The sequence below is a fragment of the Agelaius tricolor genome, unplaced genomic scaffold (assembly GCF_023055355.1).
Source record: "Agelaius tricolor isolate 1412-34295 unplaced genomic scaffold, bAgeTri1.0.p SCAF_18, whole genome shotgun sequence".
NCBI lineage: Eukaryota > Metazoa > Chordata > Aves > Passeriformes > Icteridae > Agelaius > Agelaius tricolor.
Window position 1 is genome coordinate 1,252,579 of NW_027269278.1, and position 24,503 is coordinate 1,277,081.

General features: G+C 44.0%; 1 protein-coding gene across 4 annotated transcripts in view; it reads right to left on the reverse strand.

Annotated features, from left to right (window-relative positions):
• Window positions 1-24,503, reverse strand: part of FBXW11 (F-box and WD repeat domain containing 11) — a 57,324-nt gene that overhangs the window by 25,139 nt on the left and 7,682 nt on the right. Inside the window, exons 2-3 of one of the 4 annotated variants that reach the window (XM_071442980.1) lie at window positions 23,846-23,925; window positions 16,441-16,542 (exon numbers count right to left, since the gene is read on the reverse strand). The exons of 1 other annotated variant lie outside the window; for it this stretch is intronic. In XM_071442980.1, coding sequence (XP_071299081.1) covers window positions 16,441-16,491 — 51 coding nt within the window. In that variant the 5' untranslated portion in view covers window positions 16,492-16,542; window positions 23,846-23,925. The remainder of the gene's footprint in view (window positions 1-16,440; window positions 16,543-23,845; window positions 23,926-24,503) is intronic. 2 more of the 4 variants (XM_071442979.1, XM_071442982.1) reach the window with 2 other exon arrangements.

The window sequence follows — 24,503 nt, forward strand, 5'->3', positions numbered from 1 at the left end:
CCACTCAAAACACAATTCCATCTCAAAAGCATTCATCTCCTCCTCTTTCCTCCATAAGGATGTGCTGCACAAACTGAGAGAATCTGACAAATGAGCAGTGTCCTGCCTACAGCAACGCTCCCTCCCCTGCCCAGCTGCCTTGGCTCAAGCCTACCTTGAGCCCTCTCTGAAGGTGTGGAAAACACGTGGCACATGGGCTTTGGATGACAGGATAAAAACTGTGCCCACAGGTGATGGAAGGACTCAACTGCCTGGTCATGACACATGTGGCAGTGACATGTAAAAGCCCAGGAGGTGGCTGGAGGGGAATCCAGGAAGGAATAAAGGCAGGAGATGTTTGGGGTGCCTCTACAAAAACATGGACATCCACAGAACAGACAGCCACACCTTTCATGGTTTTTGAAGCCACAGTCTCTGCAGGGCCATCCCAGTTATTTACAAGTCCTAACCAGCCCCTCTCACTGGGGCACAAACCAGTGCAAGGGTTGCTCCTCCCCAGGAGGGAACACACAGCAGCCCCTCACTGACTGGGACCCTGCCAGCCCACACCAGTTACACCATTATGGAAAGCAAACATGCCACCAGGGAACTATGGAGGGTGTCTTTGATTTTATTTTATTTCAATATGAATATGTAAAAACACTCATTAGTGTGATTATATGTTGTTAACTGTGCATCCAATTAGTGTGTCCTTAAACGAGTAAGGAACATCTCATGTCCTTTGGCAGCTGAAGGCTAAATAAACCCATGGATCCTGGGAGCTACAAACAAGAACACTGAGAATATCAAACAGGTGGCTTGGGTTAGCAAATTCAGCAGAAATCCCGTATTTTATCCATCTATGCCCTAACTTTCCTTCGGCAGGCTATGGTGGGTCTCTGCCATTGCATTTCTCCCTTTATCAGAAAACATCTGAGATCTTTGCCAGCTTTCCCAGGGATGGAGACTAAGAACTGCCTCCTAAACATGATATCATTCTGTGAACATCCAATAGAACTACAGCACAGCAGCACTGTGACACAGACTGCAGGGACACAAATGTCACCAAAACCATCAGATTTCCACACCAGCAGATTGTAAAGTGAGTTTCCCTCTGTGCTGTGCCCCTACTCAATTCCACTGTGGCTCCACTGCTGCCCAGGGAAAGACCTGGGCAGCAGGCTGTGGGGAGAGGCTACAGCCTTGGAATCTCACAGGACCACAGAATCATTAAGGCTGGAAAGACCACAAGGACCATTGAGTGCCACGGAGTGCCACCTCCAGGTGTTCGCTGGACACCTCCAGGGATGGGGACTCCAAATGCACTGCTGCCCAGAGACACTCTCATGTCCTGTCACCATCAGAGCCATGACTGTGGGGGCAGATAACACAGCTTGATTTTTAGGCTGGAAATGAACATGGTAATCAGATATTTCACCAGGAAGTTGACAGCTGTATTCATTTAATGGCATCTACTACTACATCTACTCTTTTCCCACCCTGACTCATTCCACACTTTCTTACTGTATTTTAGAGCTTTAAATCCTTCATCCTTTCCCTTTCTGCTCCCAAATACATATTTTGTTTTCCCTATTATATCGTCTCTTTCTAATAAACTCGCTCTGCTTCTCTCTTAAAGCACTTCATTTTGGGGTCATTCCCCCCATCACACACATCCCAATTCAGACTCCAATCTGTCTCTCCAACACTTAAGCCTACTAATTGGAGACCAGGAGGTGATGGGTGGATCCTGCCCTGTTGGCTGGAAGAAGCAATTAGACAGCTCTGATCTGTCCTGTCCATTCCCAGCACTTGGCAGAAGAAGGATTTCAGAATTCCTGACAGATGGTGTCACCAGTCCTGGCTCCTGGGCTCCAGCCCTTGTGCAAGAACACTGATAGGCATCTCCAAGTGCAGCTTTCCCTCCCCTCAGCAGCACCTCTGCTCACCCCACCCATCTCCACATACAGCCGGTTTCCCAGGTGGCTTTGAAGTGGCATCACCACGGAATTCACCCCAATTTCCCCAGCTCTGCTGCTGAACAACTCCAAGGCCTGATGGAAGCACTGACATCTCATCCCAGTATCCCAGCAAGGCTGAGCTGCCCCTGCAGACATTCTCCAGGCGTGATTCTGACCCCCACAAGAGCCTTGCAGCTTCTCACAGGGCAAGAGCTTCTAAATATTGTCAATTCATCTTGTTTATAGGTTCATTTCTTCCAGGAATTCTTGTGAAGTTGCTCATGGCTCTTGCAAAAGTAGAATGATTATTTCCAACCAGCTGTCATTCCTTAATTAGTCAGCCTGGAGTAAGTGCTCTCCATCCCTACTGGGAACAGCAGCAACAGCCAAGAGATAACAATGGGTCCAAGCTGGGATGTTTTGTTGCTGCCTCACAGTTGTTGAAACCCAACTGAATTGAGTTACACTGAGCAAAGCCCCAGCCTCTATTTCCACTGACTGTAACCAGAAATGGCAGTAAAATTCACACATTGCTCCACAAGCTGGGCAAGTTTAAAAGCTCATTTCCTGGAGATTTGTATCCCACATTCCTTGCTTAGTCCCACAGAAACTTCAAGCTTTCCTTAGTCTTTCTGCTCCACAATACCTCAAGTTTATGGGATTTCTATGGGGTGCAGAAAACTGTGGCAAAACCAGGTTCACAAGTTACTTGGAGAGAAAGAGGTTCTGACAAGCCTGATTACATCAAGCTAATTCCTTTTGGAGATCACGAAAAGCTTCCGAAATATAAAGAACCATGAACGATCCCCAAAGGCAAAGATATTGTAGGTATTCTAAAACTCCATAAATCACAGTTTCAATTCAGATCCTTGGATACCAGCAGCAACTGATGTCTCAAGTACAGCAGTTCCACAGATCTGAGGTTGTGAGGGGCAAAAGCACTCCGTGTTTTCCTGCAGGTGAGTGGCACTGCAAGGCTCCCCTCCCTCAGAAGGAGCAGGAAAAGCTGCACCTTTTCCAGCAGAAATCCATCAAACCTGGGGAGGCTGCTCCAGATTTCCAGCAGGCTGCTCTTAGCCTGGGTTGCACTGGGCTCCAGGAGTTGGGAGTGCCTTGAGTCACTTAATTGCCTGGGCAGGAGAACAGCCAGGTGCAGCTTTGTTCTGCAGCCACTGTGAGCTCCAGTATCGGGAGAGCAATTATGGAAGTGATAGCAGGAAATCCTGGGAACTGGGGCAGGACACACGAGTTTCAGCACTGAGCAAGGCTCACAACACTGCTAAGTTTCTCTGATGATAATAAAGTTTTCCCTAACAAAGAAAGGATTCACAGGATACAGAGGATGGATGGACAAAACAAGACAACAGCTGGGCTGCCCTGAAAAAAAGAGAGTCTTATATTTGAGCTTTAATCAAAGGGAAAGGAAGTAAGAACTTCTGTGTCTCACTGCCCTTGAAACTACACCAGTAATTCCCATCTCAGTTAAAGACCCAGCTAAGTCTTCAACAGTCTAACTTTTCACAAGATTCCCATTCTCTGGAAAAAAACACCAGGAAATTTCAGTTAAAGTTACAAAATAAGCAAAACCAATTAAAACAATTCAGCTAAACAGGTTCTGATGTCCTTTAACAAACCACATCTGACTTTGAAGAAGCTGAAGAACCAACACAAAATAACAAATACATACTTGGATACCTCAAACTCTGCAGGTGGAGTACACAGCACTGGAGCTTCAATGCCCTGCTGAACCCAGCTCTGCCACACAGGGACTGCCGGAGGTCCCAACACGCATCTCCCAGGGCAAGTGAGGAATCTGCCATCCTCTGGGACAGCTGGAGCCAGCAGCAAGGGAGGAAGCTGGGCTGCCATCTGCACCAGCTAAAAGTGATGAGCACATGCCCCTCATGGCTTCCTGCTTTTAATAGAGCCAGAAACTGCCAAACGCTTCAGAGCATTTCCAAATGGAATGAGCATCTCCATGGGGAGAAATGGGCAGCATTTGCTAACCCAGGAACCTGCTAAACAATGTTTATTAACAAGATCTTCATATTTGATCAGGGATAAAAGGGGATTTTCCTCTTCTAACTATGGAGAGGCTCTTAGTAAAAATGTTCTGGAGCACAAATACGAAATTAAGTTGGAGAACCCCTAACCTAGACTGTACAACAAGGGAATGAGTCTCTCTCACAGCAACGACCAAATCTCTCCCTTCTCACCCCCCTCAAGATCTGTCTGTGAAGAAATGCAAAAATCCTGATGTCCCCAAGTTCCATTGGCCTCCTTGGCCCCCAGGGACAGTTGGTTGTCCACCAAACATGAAGGTTTACACTGCTGACCATAGCCAGGTCTATATTTGATATCTGTATTAGTAATTGCTTGTTTCAGCTTAAAGTAAACTATTTATGTAAGCACTGGGGATCTGCACGAATTAGGCTGAACATGCTTCAATTCTTACCTAGCTTGCTGCTCTCCCAGTTGCCAGGTTTAATTTTAGTGCAGCTATTGCTGGAAGTTCAGACAAAAATATACTTAAAATACTTAAAGAGTCTACCAAGAGCCAACAGCTGAAGGCAAAATTAGAAAAAAACCCTCGTAACTGAAAATAGGGCATCAATTTTTATTTGGCCTTTGACTAACCACCAAAAAGTTAAAAGGAAGACATGCTGAATTCAGCACCACAGTTCCCCAGTTTGTGTTTCAAGCTGCTACAAACTAAAGTTTGACGACAAGTTACAGATGGTAAGTTTTTAGAAGATACCTAATGCACTTCCATACCCTGGTTTGACACCTCTCAAGGGTTTGCTTTGCAGGAGGTTTTGGCCAGAGCAACAAGTTTCCCAAAACTAGAATTGCTTGCTCTTACCTCTGCTCAAAGAAGGAAAACCTCAAGCCATTCCTCACCTACATGTTCCAGAACAGTAATTTCTGCAGGTTCCAAAGACCACAAGCAGTCACTAAGCAGATCATGCTGCTTAATCACCAATACTTTGATGACTGGCAATTAGTACCACTATGTTAACTTTCTTTTGAGAGTATCAGTCCTCACCCTAAACTCATTACAAATTAACTCGCTGATCTTGTGTGTGTGTGTGTGTATATATATATATTTATAAAACACATAAAACTGTGTATCTCTGAGTGTTCAGTATATCTGACTTCACAGGAAACTAATAAACTCATGTAAATAATCTCTCTCCATGTTCCTAGTCAGTTCTCCCTTCAGCTCCTGGAAGGCCAGAATTAGATCTCCTTGGAGCCTTCCCTTCTCCAGGCTGAACAATCCCAATTTCCTCAGCCTTTCCTCATGGGAAAAGTGCTCCACCCCCCTCTGATCACCCTGGTGGCCCTCAGAAGTCAGGTCAGTGGGGGCAGTACCCAGAGTCACAGCACATTACTTGTTTTGAAACTGAAATTACACATGAAAATGCTCAGCAGCTCAGGATTACTTTTCTGATCCAGTTCCATGAAACACTCAGCAAAGACTCCAACTGCACCAGTGAGCCTTTGGTGATGGCACATCCTTTTACAGGCAGCTGTGTGCCCAAACTGCAGCCTGAGCCTGCCTGGCAGGGCAGGATTTAATCCTTATCCCAGCCTGTGAAGGGCCACAGACGATGGAGAACTGTAGCAAGAAAATCACTCTGGGGCTTTTCCAACTTCTGAAATAACGTATTACACGTTCTCAGAAAGATTTACATCAAAAATATTCACCAACTTAGTTAGTTCAGTGTAGGTTGTCATAAGAAACAAAACAATTGCACTTCTGTCCAAGTTCAGAGCTATTTTCCAGCGTGCCTCCATTTCCACACAGCAGGCTGATGTCACCAGAAAAACAATGTAATTACTGCAATCCCAAGAGACATCCAGTGGGGGCTTGATTTGGTTTGGTTGGGTTTTAAATATGCAGTAACTGGTTAGGTCTTAAGGACAGCCTTACCTCAACAGGTACTGCAGGATCACATGAACAACACCTTCCTTGCAAGAACTGTTTCAAAGACACCCTAAACTCTCATTTAATGTTCGGAGTGTCTGGAGTAAAGAGTCAGTAACCCAAACCTGCCTGTACCCATCCTATAAAACCACGTTGTATTTACAAGGACAATGAGCAGGGAATTGTGTAATTGTAGCAATTTGATGACTCATCCCTGCACCACTCCAGCACCAAAGCACGGCCTGCAAAACTGCACATGGTGCAAACCCTCGTGCTGGATGGAAACCAGAGCCCAAACACAGAAAAACCACTGTCTGTCCACCTGCCCCTCAGACAGAGAGTACCACTGAGGCAGGAGAAATGGCAAAAACAGTTGGCACTTCAGCCAGGGCTGGGGATTAAGGTGCCCACAAGCTCAGCCTGTGCTGCCAGGGGGAAATTTTCAATCAATAATAATAATAATCATCATCATCATCATGTCCCAGCTTGCACAAGAGCAGCCAGCAATAAGAGGAGCCATCAAGGCTCTCTGCAAAGCCTCACCTGAGGCTCACCTAGAGGAAAACTGGATTCATTTTCCCACCCCTGCCCAGCCCAGGAGCTTTAATTCCACCTTCAGCTTAGAGTGGTGTTTGTTTTCCAGGTGTCTCAGTTCATTCCTTTCACTGTCCAGTCCCTCAGCTTTCCTTGGCAGACACTGATGTGTGCAGGAATCCCAATCCATTCCTGGCAGAGCAGCAAATCTCAATACTCAAATGTGTATCAAAGCAGTCATCAAGCTTATCACTGATATCACTGATAACACTTGCAGTCACTTGCCTAAACATCCCACAATTAACTTTCACTGCCCTACGGGCCAAATACTTCAAAAGACAAATCCTTTCTGCCTGTGAATAACTTTTGCTTAAAAGTAAAATGTTTAAACCAGAAACATGGCCCTGACAAAGGGGCTGTAGGAAGGTACATAGATGTCAGAAGGAGGGTATTGATTTGCTTTTTCAATTGATATTTTTAAATAAAGAAGTTACCACAAGTTCTCAGCGACAATTATTAGCAGTAGTTTGGCATTAATGGTTCATCTATTCACATAAACTTATCTATTCACATAAACTTATTTAGGCAGAATCTGCACCTTCAATCTTAATCCATCCCAAAGCAGAACCGTTTTTCCTCTGTACTTTTAAAACTCAGGGCAAACTTCAAACCATGTCCCTTATACAGCAAACTCACTGAAAGTTCTGAAGGAAAAGCAGAGCTTAAGTTTTCAAAGCTTTGACTACACCATGTTACACACTTGTTCAGAACATCTGCACCTGTAACTGTATCAAAAGCCACTCTAAATAACTGGATTTCGTTAGACAGTTAGGAGGATTAGGTATGTCAAGCTTTTGGGATTTTTTTTTATATATATAATGAAAACATTAAGTCATATTTACTACCTTAGAAACTGTCTCAATGTCTAGTAAAAAAGTGATTTAGCTTTTATTTCCTGTATTAAAAAAGCATCCAAAAAAGAAAACTTGAAGGGAAAATACTGGCTTAAGATTATCATCACTTTTCTTCCTTTTAGAGCAGATGCAAAGAGACCTCTTCAGATCCACTCATCTCATCATTTACAGGACTTGTAAAAGGAAAACAAACTATTTAAAGTTGCATTTGACTGCTGACTGCTCAGATTAGCACATCTGACTGAGGGTTGAGCACAGAACAGCAGGTGAATTCCAGGGCTCCAGGAGCAGCCAAGACACTCCAGAGGCAGCTGATGCATCCCTGCAACACCAACTGCTCCATTAGCACTGCTGTTCACAGCCCAGAACCTGCCTATCCCCTCCTACAAACTCTGCCATTCCCATGGAGCATCCATCCCAAAACCCAGGACCTCTATGGACACCTCCACACCATGGCAAGGCAAAATCAAATTCCAAAAGCTCCAGAAGTTGGACGTTTTTCTCTATGGGCCACATTCTTGGGTAAACAAGGCAGAAGACAGCACTCTGCCCCACAGAATTGATAAAGGTTAACAGTATTCCATATTCAAGGTAGGGTAAGTAACATCTGAGAAGCAAATTTCAAGCTAAGCTAGCAATTAGATCAGTTCAAATTCATCAAAAATAAATTAGCCTCTGTTAAGATTAACTACACATTTGCAACTCGGCTGCCTGGTGCAAAGTTAAAATACTTCAAAGATTATTCCTGGTTTCCCAGAGGGAATTTAGATTCAGATCTCTCCTGCTGTTTCCATATCAAACTAAAGGGAGTTACCTCAAATTGTCAGCCCAAAGCACAACCCTCAGCACGAGGGGTTTGAAGAGCTGTGAGAGGGAGGGGACACTCAAAGGCCTCAGACACTGCAAAACTTTAAGCAGGTTTTGAACAGGCTTCTACACAAACTTTTACACTGAAAATTACACAAAGGTTACTCAAAGCCACTGGACAGTCTGAAATACTAAACCTGCAGTAAACCTCGACTATTCATCTTTTGCAAAATAGATGGTATTTGCACACAAAAGAAATACAGAAAAAAGCAGCCACCACAATGAAAATTCAACACAACTGCAGCCAAGAACCAGTGAGCTACCCCAAGGAAGAATCCTGTCCTGTTGGAAGTTCAGTTGTTTCCTCCAGAGATGTAGAGCAGTGTATTCCAGACTTGGCAGCCCACAGAAATGGATCAATCTTCACAACTCCTCAGGAAATTCTAATCACTCACTAATTGCCTGAAACACAAGCTTTCATTTATGCACAAGTTCAGTGTGGGTTTGGAACTGCTGATATCCAAGCAACCCAGAACGTGGAGAAAATCTTATATCCATGAGGGCTGCAGCCTAACTGCAGCTAAATGAAAAGGCCTTCAGTAATCCAAATTGTAAAAAAATACTCAAATACTTTTTAAATATATCCACCCAGCCTTGCCTGGGGATAGTCAGACACTGCACTTGAGTGCTGATTTTATCTGGCTTTTCAAAGGCATGTGCAATTGCATAATTTAGATTTCACATGATTTATATAATGGATGGTAAATGTTCCTGACCTGGAAGGTCAGCACCCCTTCCCTCTCTACAACTTCAAGATCCAGTTGATGAATACAAAAGCACCTCACTGTGGGACTCAAGAGAAGAGGATTTGAGAACAGCAGGAACAGTTGCCCCAGGTCTCAGGTTCCTGGGTTGGGAAGATTATTTTCAATCCACACCACATCATCAGTGCCTGGTGTCACAGCACAGCTTCTTGTGTGAGAGAGGTGGCAGAGCTGTGGCACAGGGCAAACCAAAGCCAGGACCGGCTGACACCTTGTGCACCCCAAGAACAGCCCTGTGCCCGTGGCAGCGTCAGCAGAATCCCTTCCCCAGGGCCTGGCCAGGATGGCAGAGGAAGGAAAGCTGCAGGCCCTCGCTTCTGAACCCAGGGACAGCCCCAGGAGTCCCAGCTCTGCTTCCTGGGGCAGACCCACAGTCTGAAGGGTCTTTGGGAAGGGTAACTCAGCAAGGCTGAAAGAGGATTTCACAGATACTTCAGGACAACACAAATCAGTTACAGCATTGCTCTTCGAGGGCAACAGCTTTACCTCCAACTTCTCAGGAATCCCAAAATCCACTTGGGAACAGTGGAAGACCATCCTGCACCACAAGGCCAAATCTTTCTGCAGTGAGGCTTTGCAAACAGGACCATTTTGCCACAGAAATATTACACAGAGGAGTAAAAAGCTCACTTTATAGTTCCTTCTTTCTCTGCTGTAGCACTTCCTCCAGGCCTGCCAGATGGGGATTGGTACAATTTGCTCAATCCCCTGCTGTGTCTACAGCCAGCTGTGCTACCCTTGACTCTGATGCCTCCCTTGTATTGTATTGATGCCTCCCTATGTATTTGGATTCTCCTGCCATAAGAAACCAACCACCTATGTAAAGACTCTTAAATGTGAGTCTTGAAGGCCCACAGAACATCTCATCAGATGCAAATCACAGAGGCTCAGGGAAAGCTGGGAATGGGCAGTGTGCTAAGCACCCAGGAGTCTGTCACTTGGAGAGGATAAGTGTCCTTCTGATGGAGAGTCAGAGTGGCACCATCAGTATCAGCAAAACCATCAACACTGGTACTCACAGCTGCTGAATTCTCCTGAGCAAGGGACCCACCCTCCTGCCAGGGGGGTCTGATGAGGAGTCTGCAGTGCAAAGACACTGCACAAATGCCATATTTCAGCCTTGGTAGGAAATCTTTGATTATACATTTCTGCTTCCTAGAAAATTCCTCTGTGGGAAACAGACAAGACCTGCAAGGAAGAGGACTGTCACACACACACCCAGAACAGACTGCCTTGCATCTCCTCCTCTCCTTGGGCAGATTTCCCTCCTTCATCCCTCCCAGCACGAGCATGGCACTGACAGAAGGCAGGCAGGGAGCAAGACACGTTTCCTAACACATTTCTTTTCACCTTAACAGGATCAGAGAAAGAAAAAATCCTCTCTTCCACACGAGGCTGAGAAAGCATCAACACAAGGCTGTGGCTAACAGCATCCCTTCTGCAGACACTTCAGCAGAGCCATCAGCAATAACAGCTCCTGCCCACCACTTGTGAAATCTCTCAGGCTTAGTGGGACTGTGTTGTGCTTTCTGAGGGACACAATTAATGTCTGACATTGAACTCGTTGTTGTAGCTCTGAGCAACGGGCACTGGATTTGCCAAGACACGATCCAGTACCTTGTGGTGATCCATGAATTCACCATGGAGAACCTACCTCCACAGGGACATATCCTGTCCAGTGTGGAGTGGACAGACTGGGATCTCTGAATGGAACAGGAGAGAAACACCACCAAAAAAAGGCAGGCCAGCAAGTCACCCAAAGGAGTAAGGACTGGATCTCTAAGCTCCCATCACTTTTGCTGTGTTCAGAAGTCCCTTCTGCAGTGATGTATCTCAGAGGGACTCATTTCACCACTTCCACCTCATCTGGCTCATGAAGATCAGTGATTAAGTCAATTACTGACTTCTGAATACTGGCAGCTTCTGAAGAGAAGACCACAATGAGAGAACTCCCCACCAAGAGGAGCAGGCTCCTGAAAGGGGTTACTCTTCTGTTCGAGCACACTTGGCAGCTTGGGGATGAAGTGTATGACCTTTAGTGCTCTCCAAAAACCACTGAAAACAACAAAGTCCAAAAAAAGCACTCGTGTGTATCAGATTGTTCGTAGCAGCAAAGCTCTTTCCCCACAAGCAGAGAGGTCAGTGCTTGGCAGCACCCAAATGGTGCCAGCCAGGGGAGGCCACCACAGGTGATCCCAACCTGCCATGAGGTTTCACAGGCTGCTCCCCCCTCTTGCTGATCACAAGGAATACAGCTGGAATCCTCACCCCCTCTTGCTGATCACAGGGAATACAGCTGGAATCCTCACCCCCCTCTTGCTGATCACAGGGAATACAGCTGGAATCCTCAGCAGGAGCCACAGCCAGCTCCAAATGACAGATGCACGTCATGTCCCAGGCAAATCAGGAACCAAAACTCACAGATATTTACTTCATTTTGCTGGTTCTCACACATCAAGGACACATTTCTGCTCCTCAGCTGAGGAAAGCAAAGCTCTGGCTCAGAGCTCAGTCCTGGGACCCACTCCAGTAAATAACAACTCACTTCCATTTCCAAACAAACACTAGGAACTGACCCAAGACAGAGAAGGTCCCTTCTTGCCCCTAAGAATGAACAGGCTCAGTTAAAAACTAAAGTCATAAAGCCCAAAGCACTCAGATACATGAAGGACACCAGAGAAGTGCTTATGAGAACCCTTCCCTTTGGAGAATAAATCACACTTGGAAAAAGTAATCCCTGCACTTCACATTTCCCCATCCTCCTGGGCAGAGGTATCTGGATCCAGCACCAAGCCATGGCTGGCCACAGCACCTGGAAGCACCACAAGAAGCTGCTGTGACTGGAAGGGATGCCCAGACTGCATCCAGAATGCTCATCCCAGTTTAGGCTCTCCAAAGGAAACAGGCTGGGATATGGTGGAGATGACAAGGCTGGCCAAGCACTGAAGCACCAGGGGGAATAAAATGCAATGCTACCCTTTGCAAATGCCTGCAGGATGTGCAACTGCCACCAAACTGAGCTGTTGGATCAGGCCTCAAAATCTGTAACACCCACACTGAGAACTAAAAAAGAAAAGTTATTACAAGAAACTGCTGAAAACAAACCCCAAACTGGTGTTACTTTTCACTGAGAGGAGACTCCAGCCAGAAGGAACCACACTGGAAAGCACCACTGCTGATTACCAGAGGGAAAACTGGTCATTTTTACCTCAGATGAAGGAACTGGGGAATCCAGGCCATCCCCCTGCTACACTGCCCCCCAGACCCATCATGGGTAGTTTTAATTGCTTCTACACTGCTAGCCTTGGTTTGAAAGCTCTGTGTCTCTGAAAAGTCTGTTTAAACACAGGGAACAAGCAGAAATATTTCAGATATTGGACAGAACATTCTGTTCCTTTAAAGAAAAGGAATCAAATATGTATTTCTTTTTAATGGAGCTGTTGGACTGTTTCCAAAAAGAAATGGTAACAGTTCCACTGTTTTGAGGCAAAATACCAGAAAACATGTCAAAAAGGTATTTGTAAATTACTTCAGACCCAACAGAAGCAGCAAAGCAGTTGTCTGGTTATGACAACCCATTTCAACAGCTACAGAGAATAACATTTCCAAAGGGATGCAAGCTCCAGAGCAACAGGCCACTCATCATCTCCCATTTGTGATTTCATGCTCTGGAGGAGAAGGTTTGAGCAGAGCCCATCTCCAGCACTCTGTGGTTTAAGAAAACTGCATCATGTCTGTGCCTCAATTTGTACTGGAAAAAGAGGATGAAGTAGTTTTCAAGTTCAATTCTTAGCTTTCAACTACAAGTTTTTCCAACTACACTTTCTGTTGTTGTGCTTCCCTCTGGTATCAGAATAGAAACAGAAACTCAAAATTAGTAAAGAAAAACAAACATAAGCTTAAGCAAGTTAATACTAAATTGTAACATTCATAAATAAAAAAATAAACTTCCTTCTGAAAACTTCTGTGTTTAAATTGAAAGAACAGAAACTTATGTCACATACCCAGCCCAGAGCACTGAGTGCCACCTCTGGGGATGGGGACTCCATGAAAAGGAAAATGCAGGTCCAGGAGCACCTCTGGAGCTGGACACCCCACTGGGCAGAAGGCAAGGATAAAGGACAGGAAAGGCAGAGGTGCTGCCCCAAGCCTCCGAGTACTTGGGAGAATGGGCTTGGAGGAGTCTGAAAATGCCACTGCATGAACTTTACAATCTGGCCTGGGGAGGAACAAGCTGAGATCTCCCACTGGCAGCTTGAGAAGTGAGACATTTCTTGTTCCTGCAGTGAACGAATTCTGTTAAAGCTTCCAGGCCACACAGGCCATGTCTGAACACAGAGGCAAAGAGGAGCAGGGCACTGCATGCAATTAAGCTGAAAACTTCAAGCATAGATGGAAGGGTGTAACAAAGAACCTTTTCTAAGAACCCCAAAGACCTTGGGAGGGTGTAAATAAGCCAAACGAAACCTTTGTGGAGGTTTAAAAGAGATAAAATTATTTTTTTAAAAAACAGAAGCAGAAGAAAGGCATAACTGAAGACAGGGAAGAAACTTGGTGGGGCAGTATTTGTTTACTGGGTTAATTTCATTTATATCTCTCTAATAATTCATTTCCCAAGACTTATTTCATCATCTCCTACATTATGCAATAATTCAAAGTGATGCCTGGGCTCTTATCTTCTGTTGCTTAATGAGCAGTGCTCACATCACACTGGAGATGTTTACTCACAGAGCCCAGAACCCTGCCTGTCTCTGCCTGGCAGCCCTGCTGGAGCCACTTCCCAAATCAGCACCACAAAACACTCTCAAAATCCTGCTGTGCTCCAAGGATGGAGCCATGGAAGGTGCTGTACCCACAGGTTTGCATCACACACCTGCTAACAAGTTTCTCTAACAAGAACCAGTTTCTCTAAAGACCTAAACAAGAATTTTGGTTTTAATCTTGCAGAGAAATCCATATCAAAGCAAATGAAAACAGGAGCTACTCGATACCAGTTTGTTCATGTACAAAAACATCATTAAAGGTAACTAAGCAGTTAAAAATAAGGCCTTGCAGCAGTTCCAAGTATTATGAACTGGCACTTAATATGTACTTCTCCATGCAACAGAAACAAGTGTTAAGTGCCAGGGACTGTATTTCCTAATAATATCAATTAAACCAAAAGCCAGTGTAGATGAGAAGAAACCTCAAGTACCACAAACAGGAATAATTTTTTTAAAAATAAATGACCTGTTTCTCTTCTGCATTCACTAACAGCTCACAGAATACACAAAGCAAATACTTCTCCAGTAAACTGCAAGGTTTAAAATACTAAGGTTTAAAATACTGCGAGGCTATTTTACTGCATGAGGAAAAGCACAGAGTTCACACCCAGACTGAGAACTGGAGCACCTCCCCATCCATGGGCAGAGGGGATTTGCTGAAATGCTGCAGCTTGATTTTAAACAGCTTTGTTAGGTTTGATGATTGTTAACAACCTCACAGAAAGGCAGAACAAACCTAATCCCTTCTTTCTTCCTTTAGGTGGACGGCAGGTGACTGCTGAAGCCCAAAGGTTTGAAAGCCCCAGGACCGAGTAAGAGCTTCCTGAAGAGACTCTCCAAGGCTCCAGTGAAGACTGCTCTTCCCCCTTTCTGGCCTGTTCACTGGTTACTCTACACACACCACACACAACAGACACAATCCCAGGTAACTTCTGTCAATCACCAAGAGCTTCTGTATTTCCCTTCCAGCACTTCCTATTAATCATTTCACTCTAACTAACGTGTGCTACGGAACCAAGAGCTCCTGCTACCTGTGCCCCACCTGATTTCTATGTGGGCTTAAGAGTTCAGGAAACTATGAAGGGCAAGTCACAGTGCCAAAAATAATAAATGGGGAAAGCAGCTGGTGTCACTTTTGCTTCCAAGTTCCCCTTACGACATCACTGAGTCACACACCTAAAAGAAGAACTTTTTTTTAAAAAAATAATCCTTCACAGACACTTCCAAAAGTCTCAAAGCCTCTTCAGTTGCAGCTCTACAGAAACAATCAAACCTTAATAATAAGAAAAAAGTCTTTATTTTGGCACAATATTTCATTGAACCATGGAATATCCTGAGCTGGAAGGGAGCCACAAGGATCATCAAAGTCCAACCCCCGGCCCTGCAGACACCCCAACAATCCCACCCTGTCGAAATTAGAAGTAGCTTGTGATAATTACCAAGACAGACACCAAACCTCTGGGACTCTGCCCTGGCATGACTGTAGGCACTCTTCTATAAGCAATGATTTGGCCATGAGACTGTTCATTTCTATAAAACTGAATTACCCATCTAGGAGTTTGTCTTGGACATGAGTTTTTGTCCTTTCTTTGAATACTATTTCAAAATTGGAAACATAAAGCATTCAAATGGAAAAACAGATTTGTATTTTAACAAAAATTTTGAAGGAATTTCTGGTTCTGAAATTCACATTTGCTGAATTTCAAGTGGCCACATTTAGCAGGTGAGAAGAGAGGTTTTAAAATAACTGGTTACTCTCTAAGGTAAGTCACTGATGTTCTCCAGTGGCTGACCTCAAATGGAGTGACACAAAACTCAATTGTTCATTTTCATTCACAAAAAAGCAATTTCTTTTAACTACTCATTTTATACACATGAAAGACTTGAACCACTGAACGATGGTCTTATGCAAACAGACTATGTTAAATAATCCTTGTTTTCTGCTAAAAAAATATTACATTCGGAAACACTTTGGGAAGTGCCACACGGTTACTCCACATGTTCAGCATTTTCCTTCCAAGGTAAATACCCTGGGAAAAATTGTTAACTGGTCCCAAAAGTTCCCTTTTATCATTTTCAATCCCTCCCAAACCAATGAAGCAGCAATTCCCCATCTATAAGTTATGCAGGCTTAGCTCCAACAGCTTACTAGAAGAAAAAATAACAGACAACTTAGGATTTAGTGGTTTTCTATGCAGACCAACCCCCCCACCCCCATCCCTCGTTCTTCACTTCTTAGAAGTTAAAAAACTGAGTTAACAGGGCAACCCAAAGAGCCCAGGACTCCATGCTCACTATTCTGCGTTCAACCACGTGCAAAGACTAAGGTAAGGCTACACCCAGGCCCACGCTTAGGAGCAAATAAAAAGCTTATCCTTTCTAAATTAAATCACACAAATATCACAGGCTGGTCAGTTCATTAACAGCAAAGCTCATTATGTTATTTTTAAGTTAAACGAGAAAGCAAAACGTAGCAGGCAACATGCAGAACTATGCTACTGATATCACAACGTCAGTAAACAGGCAATAAAACACAACAGCTCCCCCCCAGCCCTACTGCACAGAAAGCCCTTAAAGAGTCACTCCTACAATGCAGTTAAGTAGAAGATTTCAGAAAAGGATGCACAAAAAACATTTAGCAGACTAAACAATTTGATTAAACAGAGTCCTGAGAGTTTAACACAAGTTCAACAGCATAACATTTACAACAAGAAAGAAGAAAGGCACCTGGAGACATCTGACACTGGGCATGCTCTGCAGGCATCTCAGTGCGCACATGCTCTCTACCAGGTTGGAGCAGCCTAGCCACAAAGACCTTGGCACAGAACACTGCAGGGTGACAAAAAGGAAGGAAGAGAAGAAGCAGTTAGATGCCACAACAAATCACTCAAGGCAGGCAACTCATTAGTATGTCAATGTGGGTACTTATCTATGTTATTTCTACATTCACCATAGTTAGCGGCCAGGGGTATAACAACCACTGAAGATGCTGTGCAGCGATCAAGGACAAGCCATCCCTCTGGCCTGAGCTCCTTTTCCCCCTCTGTAACCCCATGGCTTTAGTGCCCAGCTGTATGCTTTAACTGACTCCCAGCAGCAGGAGAGTTTTAGTTCACCCACAGTGCTGCCCACAGCAGAGCTTCTGGGGCAGAGAGCCCACCCAGCAACCCAGCCTGGCCAAAATCCCTGCCCAGCTGTGCCCTGCACAGTCCCCCTGGGGACAGGAGGCCAGGAGGTGCCACTGGGGTGGCAAGGCTTTAGAATCCACCTGGAGGAGCTTTGGGAATTACGGTTTGACACTCCCCAGTGTCTCAGCTTTCTCAAACAAACTGTGGTTCTTTATTCTGCACTGGGACAGATAACCCGACAATGGGAGCACATTTTAGAGAGGAACCACACTAAGCTCAAATTACATTACCAAGTTCTGCTTAATCAAGGAATCCTAATGACCTGGGGAAAAATGTTGGAATTAGAGTTGAAGATATCCTAAAGCCAAATCATCCCTTGGCTACATTTAATACTCTTCCTGCCACCAAAGCTTAACTACCGAATTCCCCACTGCTGACATGAGAAGTTAGGAAAAGTTTGGAGAAAGCTGAAGAAATTTGATGCAGACAGACTCCCCAAAACTTCTGTAGCTCCCCAATATTATTTCCCAGCTCTTTTTAAGGACAGAGCAGTACATACACCAAATAAAGTTAGGGAAAAGGATTCAATTTCTCAGCATCAAGCAGAGCACAAACCCAGCTGCAATATTTGGCAGAGACTGAGCTTTCACTATTTTCCACACAGGCTTCCAATTTAGTTACAATGGACACCAAAACTTTGAAAGAAAAGCCCCACACAGGTCAAAGCTGAAAGTGGAATAACTGGAGGTGAAGCCTCATGGAAAGCAGTTTGTGCCAGGATCAAGGAGGGGGAGAGAGCCCAGAGCACCTGAAGGGTAAAAAACTTTTTTTTGTTTCCTATCTTATGAATAAAACAAAAGGAAGACTCATATTTTCATCTCCATGCCAAGGAGAGAAATTATAGCAAAACCAGCACAAGAATGGCCCTAGCAGCACCAAAACACATCGAATTTCCCTCTCTTACCCAGCAGGAAGGTGCTGATTCCACAGGGATGTCCTGTGCTACACACTTGGAATGGCAAGAGTGGGAGCATATCTCTTATGGACAGGGGGAAAAATAGTCATATCTATGTTTTATTGTATTATTCTTTCATTAATAGCAAAACAAATCCATAGTTTTCAATTACTACAAGTTTTTAAGTTTATTTAATGTTTATAGAGAAATGGGATTTAGCTATAAAGTAATTACTCCACTGTATCTGTCATTACTTAGTATTACTTAACTTTGACATGTCCTCACATTAACATTGGAAATTTAGTTTGCAGGACACTTCTAAGACAGTCAATCAGTGACAATAGGGAAACTACCTTAACTTCAAGAAGACACACAAAAAAAGAAGTTTTCATATTTTCAAAAAAGATGGGATGTACTGTTAGAACCCACTGATTGAAGATACATACTTTTATAGATCTGTTTCTCAAAAATGAGTGTATAATTCAAGAAACTCCCTTTCCAATCTGTTTTGTTCTTTGTTCCTATTTAGGACAATACCTTCATGGTTATTCTGCAACACTGAACCAGCAAAATTCAGGGTATTTCTGCAGGTGTTGATTAAAGCCCAAAAACATTTTTAAACATACAGGCCTGATCAAAAAAAGTCACTTTGCTCACTAGACTTAATAAAAGTCATTGATAAAAATCACAGCAAACTCCTCTCCTGAGATGTTCAGATTAGGTACACAAAGCTGAGGATAATGTTTATAATGAATCTACACCTGTAGATGTCCACAAATTATAAGCTAAAAATCACTGGTTTAGAGGTTGTCATGTGGGGGAGTTTAGGAACTACTCTAGCTAAACAAACTGAATTTTAAGTGCTTAAGAGAAAAATGGGTAAGTTGAGAACATTTTTAAAAATTTAATTCAAAATGCATTAGACACTGAGGCCATTTCCATGCCAAGGTTAAGCCACACAAAAACCTTTTCACAGCATTACGAAACCTGCATGAAAGGCTTTACACAAACTCCCTGGACACTCAGCTGCAGCACTGCTATTGCACAATGCTACAAATTAAATATTGTGTCCCACTTCACACCAAAACAGCAACGTGCAAATATTTGTGTGCTTCCCTGACATGTTATTGCCTGACCCTGTCATGAATAAAAGCTTAAAAGTGTTCCAAAGGCTTCACTTTGCACTGGTCCTTCTTTCACCAGGAGCCCAGGGAGGTGCAGCACTGTTTAATAAAGTCTGGGAGGAGAAAGTGCCAGTGGCCAACAGGCACAGAATTAAATGAGAACACAGAGATCAGAACTGCACAGGTTAAGGTAAGGCCAAGTGAAACTCAGATTTTAAGGAATAAGGTAATTAGCAATGCAAGCTTTAACTGCCTCACATTCTGAGGGCAGTGGATCCACTGGAGGCCCTATTTGCAGAGATGAAAGGGGCTTTGAGCCCCAGGGCAAGGCAGGAACAGACACAAACTCTCATTCTGATCACTTCAATGCCTTGTGCTTGCAAAGATTCGTACTTTAATTTTATTATTAGATGACTGATGCTAATTCCATACACAAAGAACTGCTTTGGTGGTCTAGCCCCAGGAATTACATTTCAAGCTTTACATTTCAATCTTAAATCTCAAACTGAAGCAGCCTATACAAAATGCTGCATTCCCAGAGAAACCTGTAAATCCTCAGTAAAAAGAGGAGATGCTTCAATGTCTTTACTCAAATGTTAAGAACTTCTTATATTAATTAAGCACACAGCAGTGTGCATCCAATAAACCAACTTTGTAGCTGGGAACTTTTAGATGGAGGTATAAAAAACACCTCCTCAGGCCCTGAACTATCCTATCCTAAAGTTTTCCTTCACTCTGGACTTCTCCCAGGTTACAGCACAGCCTGGTTAAAGCAGTGTAACATGCCCAGAAATCATTTCCTCCAATGCATCTGATACTGTAACGCAGAAATCCTCACACTTTTGTATCCCTTAAAAAAACCTCACATATTTATCCTCTAAAGCCCTTTAAACTGCCCAAGAAATGCCTATAGCCTGTATTTCTGATGGAATTAGAACACCTTTGCAACCCAGGCATGGCAATATTGCAGTGTCATAACTAAGAATGACAGCATTTATATAACCCAGACTTATGCTGCAAATTTTATAAAATATTAAAATTATGACCTCGAAATTTTTCACTGCATTAATTTTATCTATACAAGATAATTTAGAGAATCCAAATTTATTGGTGTGTTTACAGCTTGGGAAATTCTGATCTTAAGGCAAAAACATGTAAAAAAGGTAGAACCAAATAACCTCAGCCTTCACTGTCAATTATTTCCAGCTTTTTAGCTATAAGAAATTCACATGCTACTCAACAATGGTGACTTCCTGGTTAGTTTACTTTGGCCTGGACCAACACAATTGGTATTTATTTCCACCAACATTTAATATTGATAATTTTATGGGTAAGTGGTGCTAATTAAACCCCTCTCCATGGCTGGGGGCTCACTTTAATGCAGCCCAAGAGGTGCTCTGAAAAGCCAACTTGGATTTGAGGGCAGTCTGACAGTCTGGGAAAGCCTTATGTTCCCACCTCCAACTTAATGGCAAGTTCAGATCTCCTCAAAAATCAGCATTAACCACACTAAGACATAAAAAATATGAGCAGTAACACTGTTTCAAGGCCTTCATTATTATTTTACACTCGGCAGGAATAGCAGCCAACTCCAACTCCCTCCCAGTTTGCAAGCTGGGATTTCCTCCAGATCTTACCTGGTGCTTTTCCTGTTCAGGCTTCAAACAGTGCCAAGCAGAGCAGTGGTGAAGCCCTGGGCTGGGAATGAGTGTGCACAGGTGGGGAAGCAGAACATCCAAGGGTCTGTGAACACTGGGTGGGACATGCAGGGAGCGGTGACACGAGCTTCCCCAGGGACAGCCCGGCTGGCAGGGGACATCCCTGCACACCTCTGGAGGCACAGACACCACTGCCTGACCAACAGGAGCACTCTGGGCTCCTCCTGCTGCCACCCCACAGCCAGGCTGTGCCCGGGGACATGCCCTGTGCCCACGTGCTCCACACGAGTCTGTTGGACTCGGTGCCATCACATCACTGCCTTTCCCACGGCCAAATGCAACCCCACCGGGCCTGGGGGATTCGGAAGGCTGTTGGAGCACCATCCATACAACACATTTCCACACCCCAGGGAGTTTTACATGTGCATTCCAGCAATCTGCTTCAATTTCAGCAGAACTGGACTCCCAGGTCAACAAAGTTGTTTCAGACGTAATTTACTCTTGCATTTATTTCTCTCTTTCCATGAGCTACAAAAGCAAAAATTAATTTCTCAAAAATGAATACCCACAGAGTGGAAAACTAATTTTAACTTGTGATTTTTTTTTATTAATCTGTTATTAGATAATTCTAAAAAAATAGGTAACCAATAGCTGAGTCACAGTGCCACTAGGAAAATCAATTTAGCCAAATCATTGCCATTCACAATAGTTTTTCAAACTGCTCAATGGAATAACCTTCCAACAGCCATTCGAGATCTGCACGTAAGCTCTTGCATTTGGGGAAAAACACTAAGTGAGGAATCAGGAAATTTAAAGCAAGACAAGGGAAAAGAATTGACCAGAGAAATTCTCCTTATTACCACAGCGATGCTCTAGATAGGACACTGAATTCACAGGAGGCTGATAGATAACGCTGTCCCACTCTGCTCCTGAAGATCAAAGTGTGTTTGCTACACACAGTCAATGCTACAAAAGGAATATGGGTTCAGTGGAGAGAAGATTAAATGCTTTCTTTGAATAGAATAACCATCTTACTCCATTATAATTTATTAATCAGGATAAGACTCATGAGATGCAGCAGTTCGTTTTCAAGAAGATACAAAGGACTGGGAAAAAATTCTAAGATGTTTGCATAAGCCACTCTGATCATTAACTGAAATAATCTCAATTTTCCAAAACACAGCATTTAGATTAGCCCTTGCTTCCTTCATGTACATACACCCCAACTCCCACAGTTGTATGATACACCTTTCTGCACTAACATCCCCTGTGTTACATTAAAAAGGCCATTTCTAAAGCAAAACACTTTCTTCTGCTCCCCTGCAGCAGAACAGGGACTTGCAGACCTCTCCAGCCAGCAGCTCAGGGCAAATCCTGAGTGGGCAACACAGACCCAGCACTGCCCATCACACAGAGAAACTTGCAGGGCATCAAACACAGAGAAAAACATGGTTGAAACTTGTCTAACATGTTAAAAGCTGTCTCAGACCCTTAGGTTTTCAAGGCTGAGGCCTAACAGAGCTAACAATAAATCCTACGACAACCAAGGCAGGGTAGAAGCACTCAAGTTTTGATGCCTGTGGAGGCTGGGCTGCCAGAACCACCCAGGATTGCCAGGCAGGGCTGCACAGGAATACTGCCACAGCTCTGAGAGCTGCCTCACGTGGCACTTTCTGAAATGTAACATTCAAAACACAGGCAAGAGCAAAGCCTCCAACCTGTTCAGCTCAACTGCTGCCTTTGTAGGGCTGGCTGATGTTTCCAAAAGTTAAGCAATATTAAATAACATTGAGGATCTTGATCAGCAGGAGCACTCATTTATGCTTCCTCTTTTTTTTTCCCTGCTCAGTGTATTTTAAATTATTTCCTCTTTTCAGTTTTCATCACTAAAGATGCCAAGTTTGCTTCTGCCTCCCTGTTCTCTCATTTTTAGAAAAAGGCACACCCTGAACAGCAAATATTCCACAGAGAGACACTATTTTACAATTTTAACTCCAAAGTGAGTCTGATGGCTGTGTGGAACAAATTCAATTTGATATAGATGAGAATGCAAGAAATGTGTCAGTCTAAGGTTAATAAGTATTGCCCTTACATTCTCCCTCTGGTTTATTTAATAGAGTCACATTAAAACAGACTTCTCCACCCTAACCAAATAAAATTCGACTACTCAAAAAAATCAAACCAGGAAACCTTTGCACAAGTAATTAATTATAAATGTACTTATCAATTAAATTCAAATATAACTTTGGCACAAAACACCACACCAGGAAAACAAACGCAGAATTCAAACCATGCATGAGATCGACAGCACGTACAGAGTTTCTGCTACAGGAGGTTAAATACAGAGGCCTCACCAGTCACTGCAGTAACTGCCTACAAAGGAGAACACACAAAGGCTGAGCATTACTGCTGTTACTGTCCACAGGAATCCAGGTACACTGTTTCACAGTGACTTTAGAAATAACTTGCCAAGTCCATCAAAGCACCAGCTTACAGTAAAGCTGGGCACTGGGAGGTGCAGCTCTCCCGTTCACACCAGATATGATATTGAACCCACATAATTTTCTTTTCCTGCCAGCCAGGGACCCAGCTTGCCTTCCTGAGGCACAGAAACACCTTCCAAACCCATCTCTAAGATAACTTTTTGTAGCCATCCCAAATCTCAGAGGAATGTGACTCCAAGTAAAATGGCTCTCCCCTACTCTGAAATAAACCCACTGTCACTGTGAGACTTCTCCTGCCACCCCAGCCCTACACCTGTCCCAAAACAGCTGAGGCCAAACCTTCACGCTGACAGCTCAGGAAGGGTTTAGGACACTGACTCCAAGTGCTGCCCACAACAGGATTTCAAATGGTATTTTAGCAGGAAAAGCTGCAGGAAATTGTCCTAGGAATAACCAGAGAAGTTCTCTCCAGTTCTGATGGATCCATCAGAAGGATAGGGACTGAACTCAGAGCTCCCTGAACTTCACAGGGAGCCCAAGACAGTCACTGACAAGGCTGCTCTCCCCTTCCAGAAACAGGATGTGGCAGCCAATGGCTCTGTGCCTGTTCCTGCACACACAGAAGTTCACCTCGTGCTCCCAGACTGATGCTCCACAGCAGACTGGCAATGCCCTCCAGTATTGCTCCTGTATCTCTGGGCCATGCCCTGTCTGACTCTGCCCTAACACTTGGGGACATGAAGCAGTTAAAGCGAGGGACTGAATGTGCGGACAAACTCATCTAAGCAGAAGCAGCAAGATATAGTACAGGGTGACTTCTTACCTGAAACTTTGTTTCTGGGCTTCAGATCCACCAATCCAGAATGAAAGGGGATTCGAATGGGTTTTCCTTCTCAGACTTGTCTGTTAAAAGAGAGCAGCCAATCATCTTCAGCTTGGTGTATCTACTTCTTTCTTGAACGAAATCCCAATTACTGCTAATGCTGTTAGAGACAAGGCAGCCCAGGCACCTGCCCAGCCCGGGACCGACTACGTTAGTGGGGTCGTTGGATTGGTGGATCTAAGACAGAGAAACGCATTTACAGACAAGAAATTGCTCCTTCCCTTACCCTGGTCACCCAAACAAGTGGTTTTGGGTACAGCTCACTTTGCTAAGATTAAGGAAGATGAGAAGAAGTTACAATGCAAATAACAAAGCCAAGTCCTAAAGCTTCAACCACCAGCTCACACCTCACAGGCCTGCTCCAGGAACACAGGTTTGCACGACAGCTCAATGAAGTTCTCCTGGTCTGCCATAAACATCCTCTAAAGCACTTTACTCCAATGATTATTTCCCTGTTTCCAGGCTCAAAATGACCTCATTTGCCTTACACGTCTGCAGCACAAAGATGGAGTTGTCAAGACACTCCTGATGGGAACACAGCACTGTATTCAGTACATTTGCAGTACTGCTGTGTCTCTGGAAAACAATCTAGAACCAG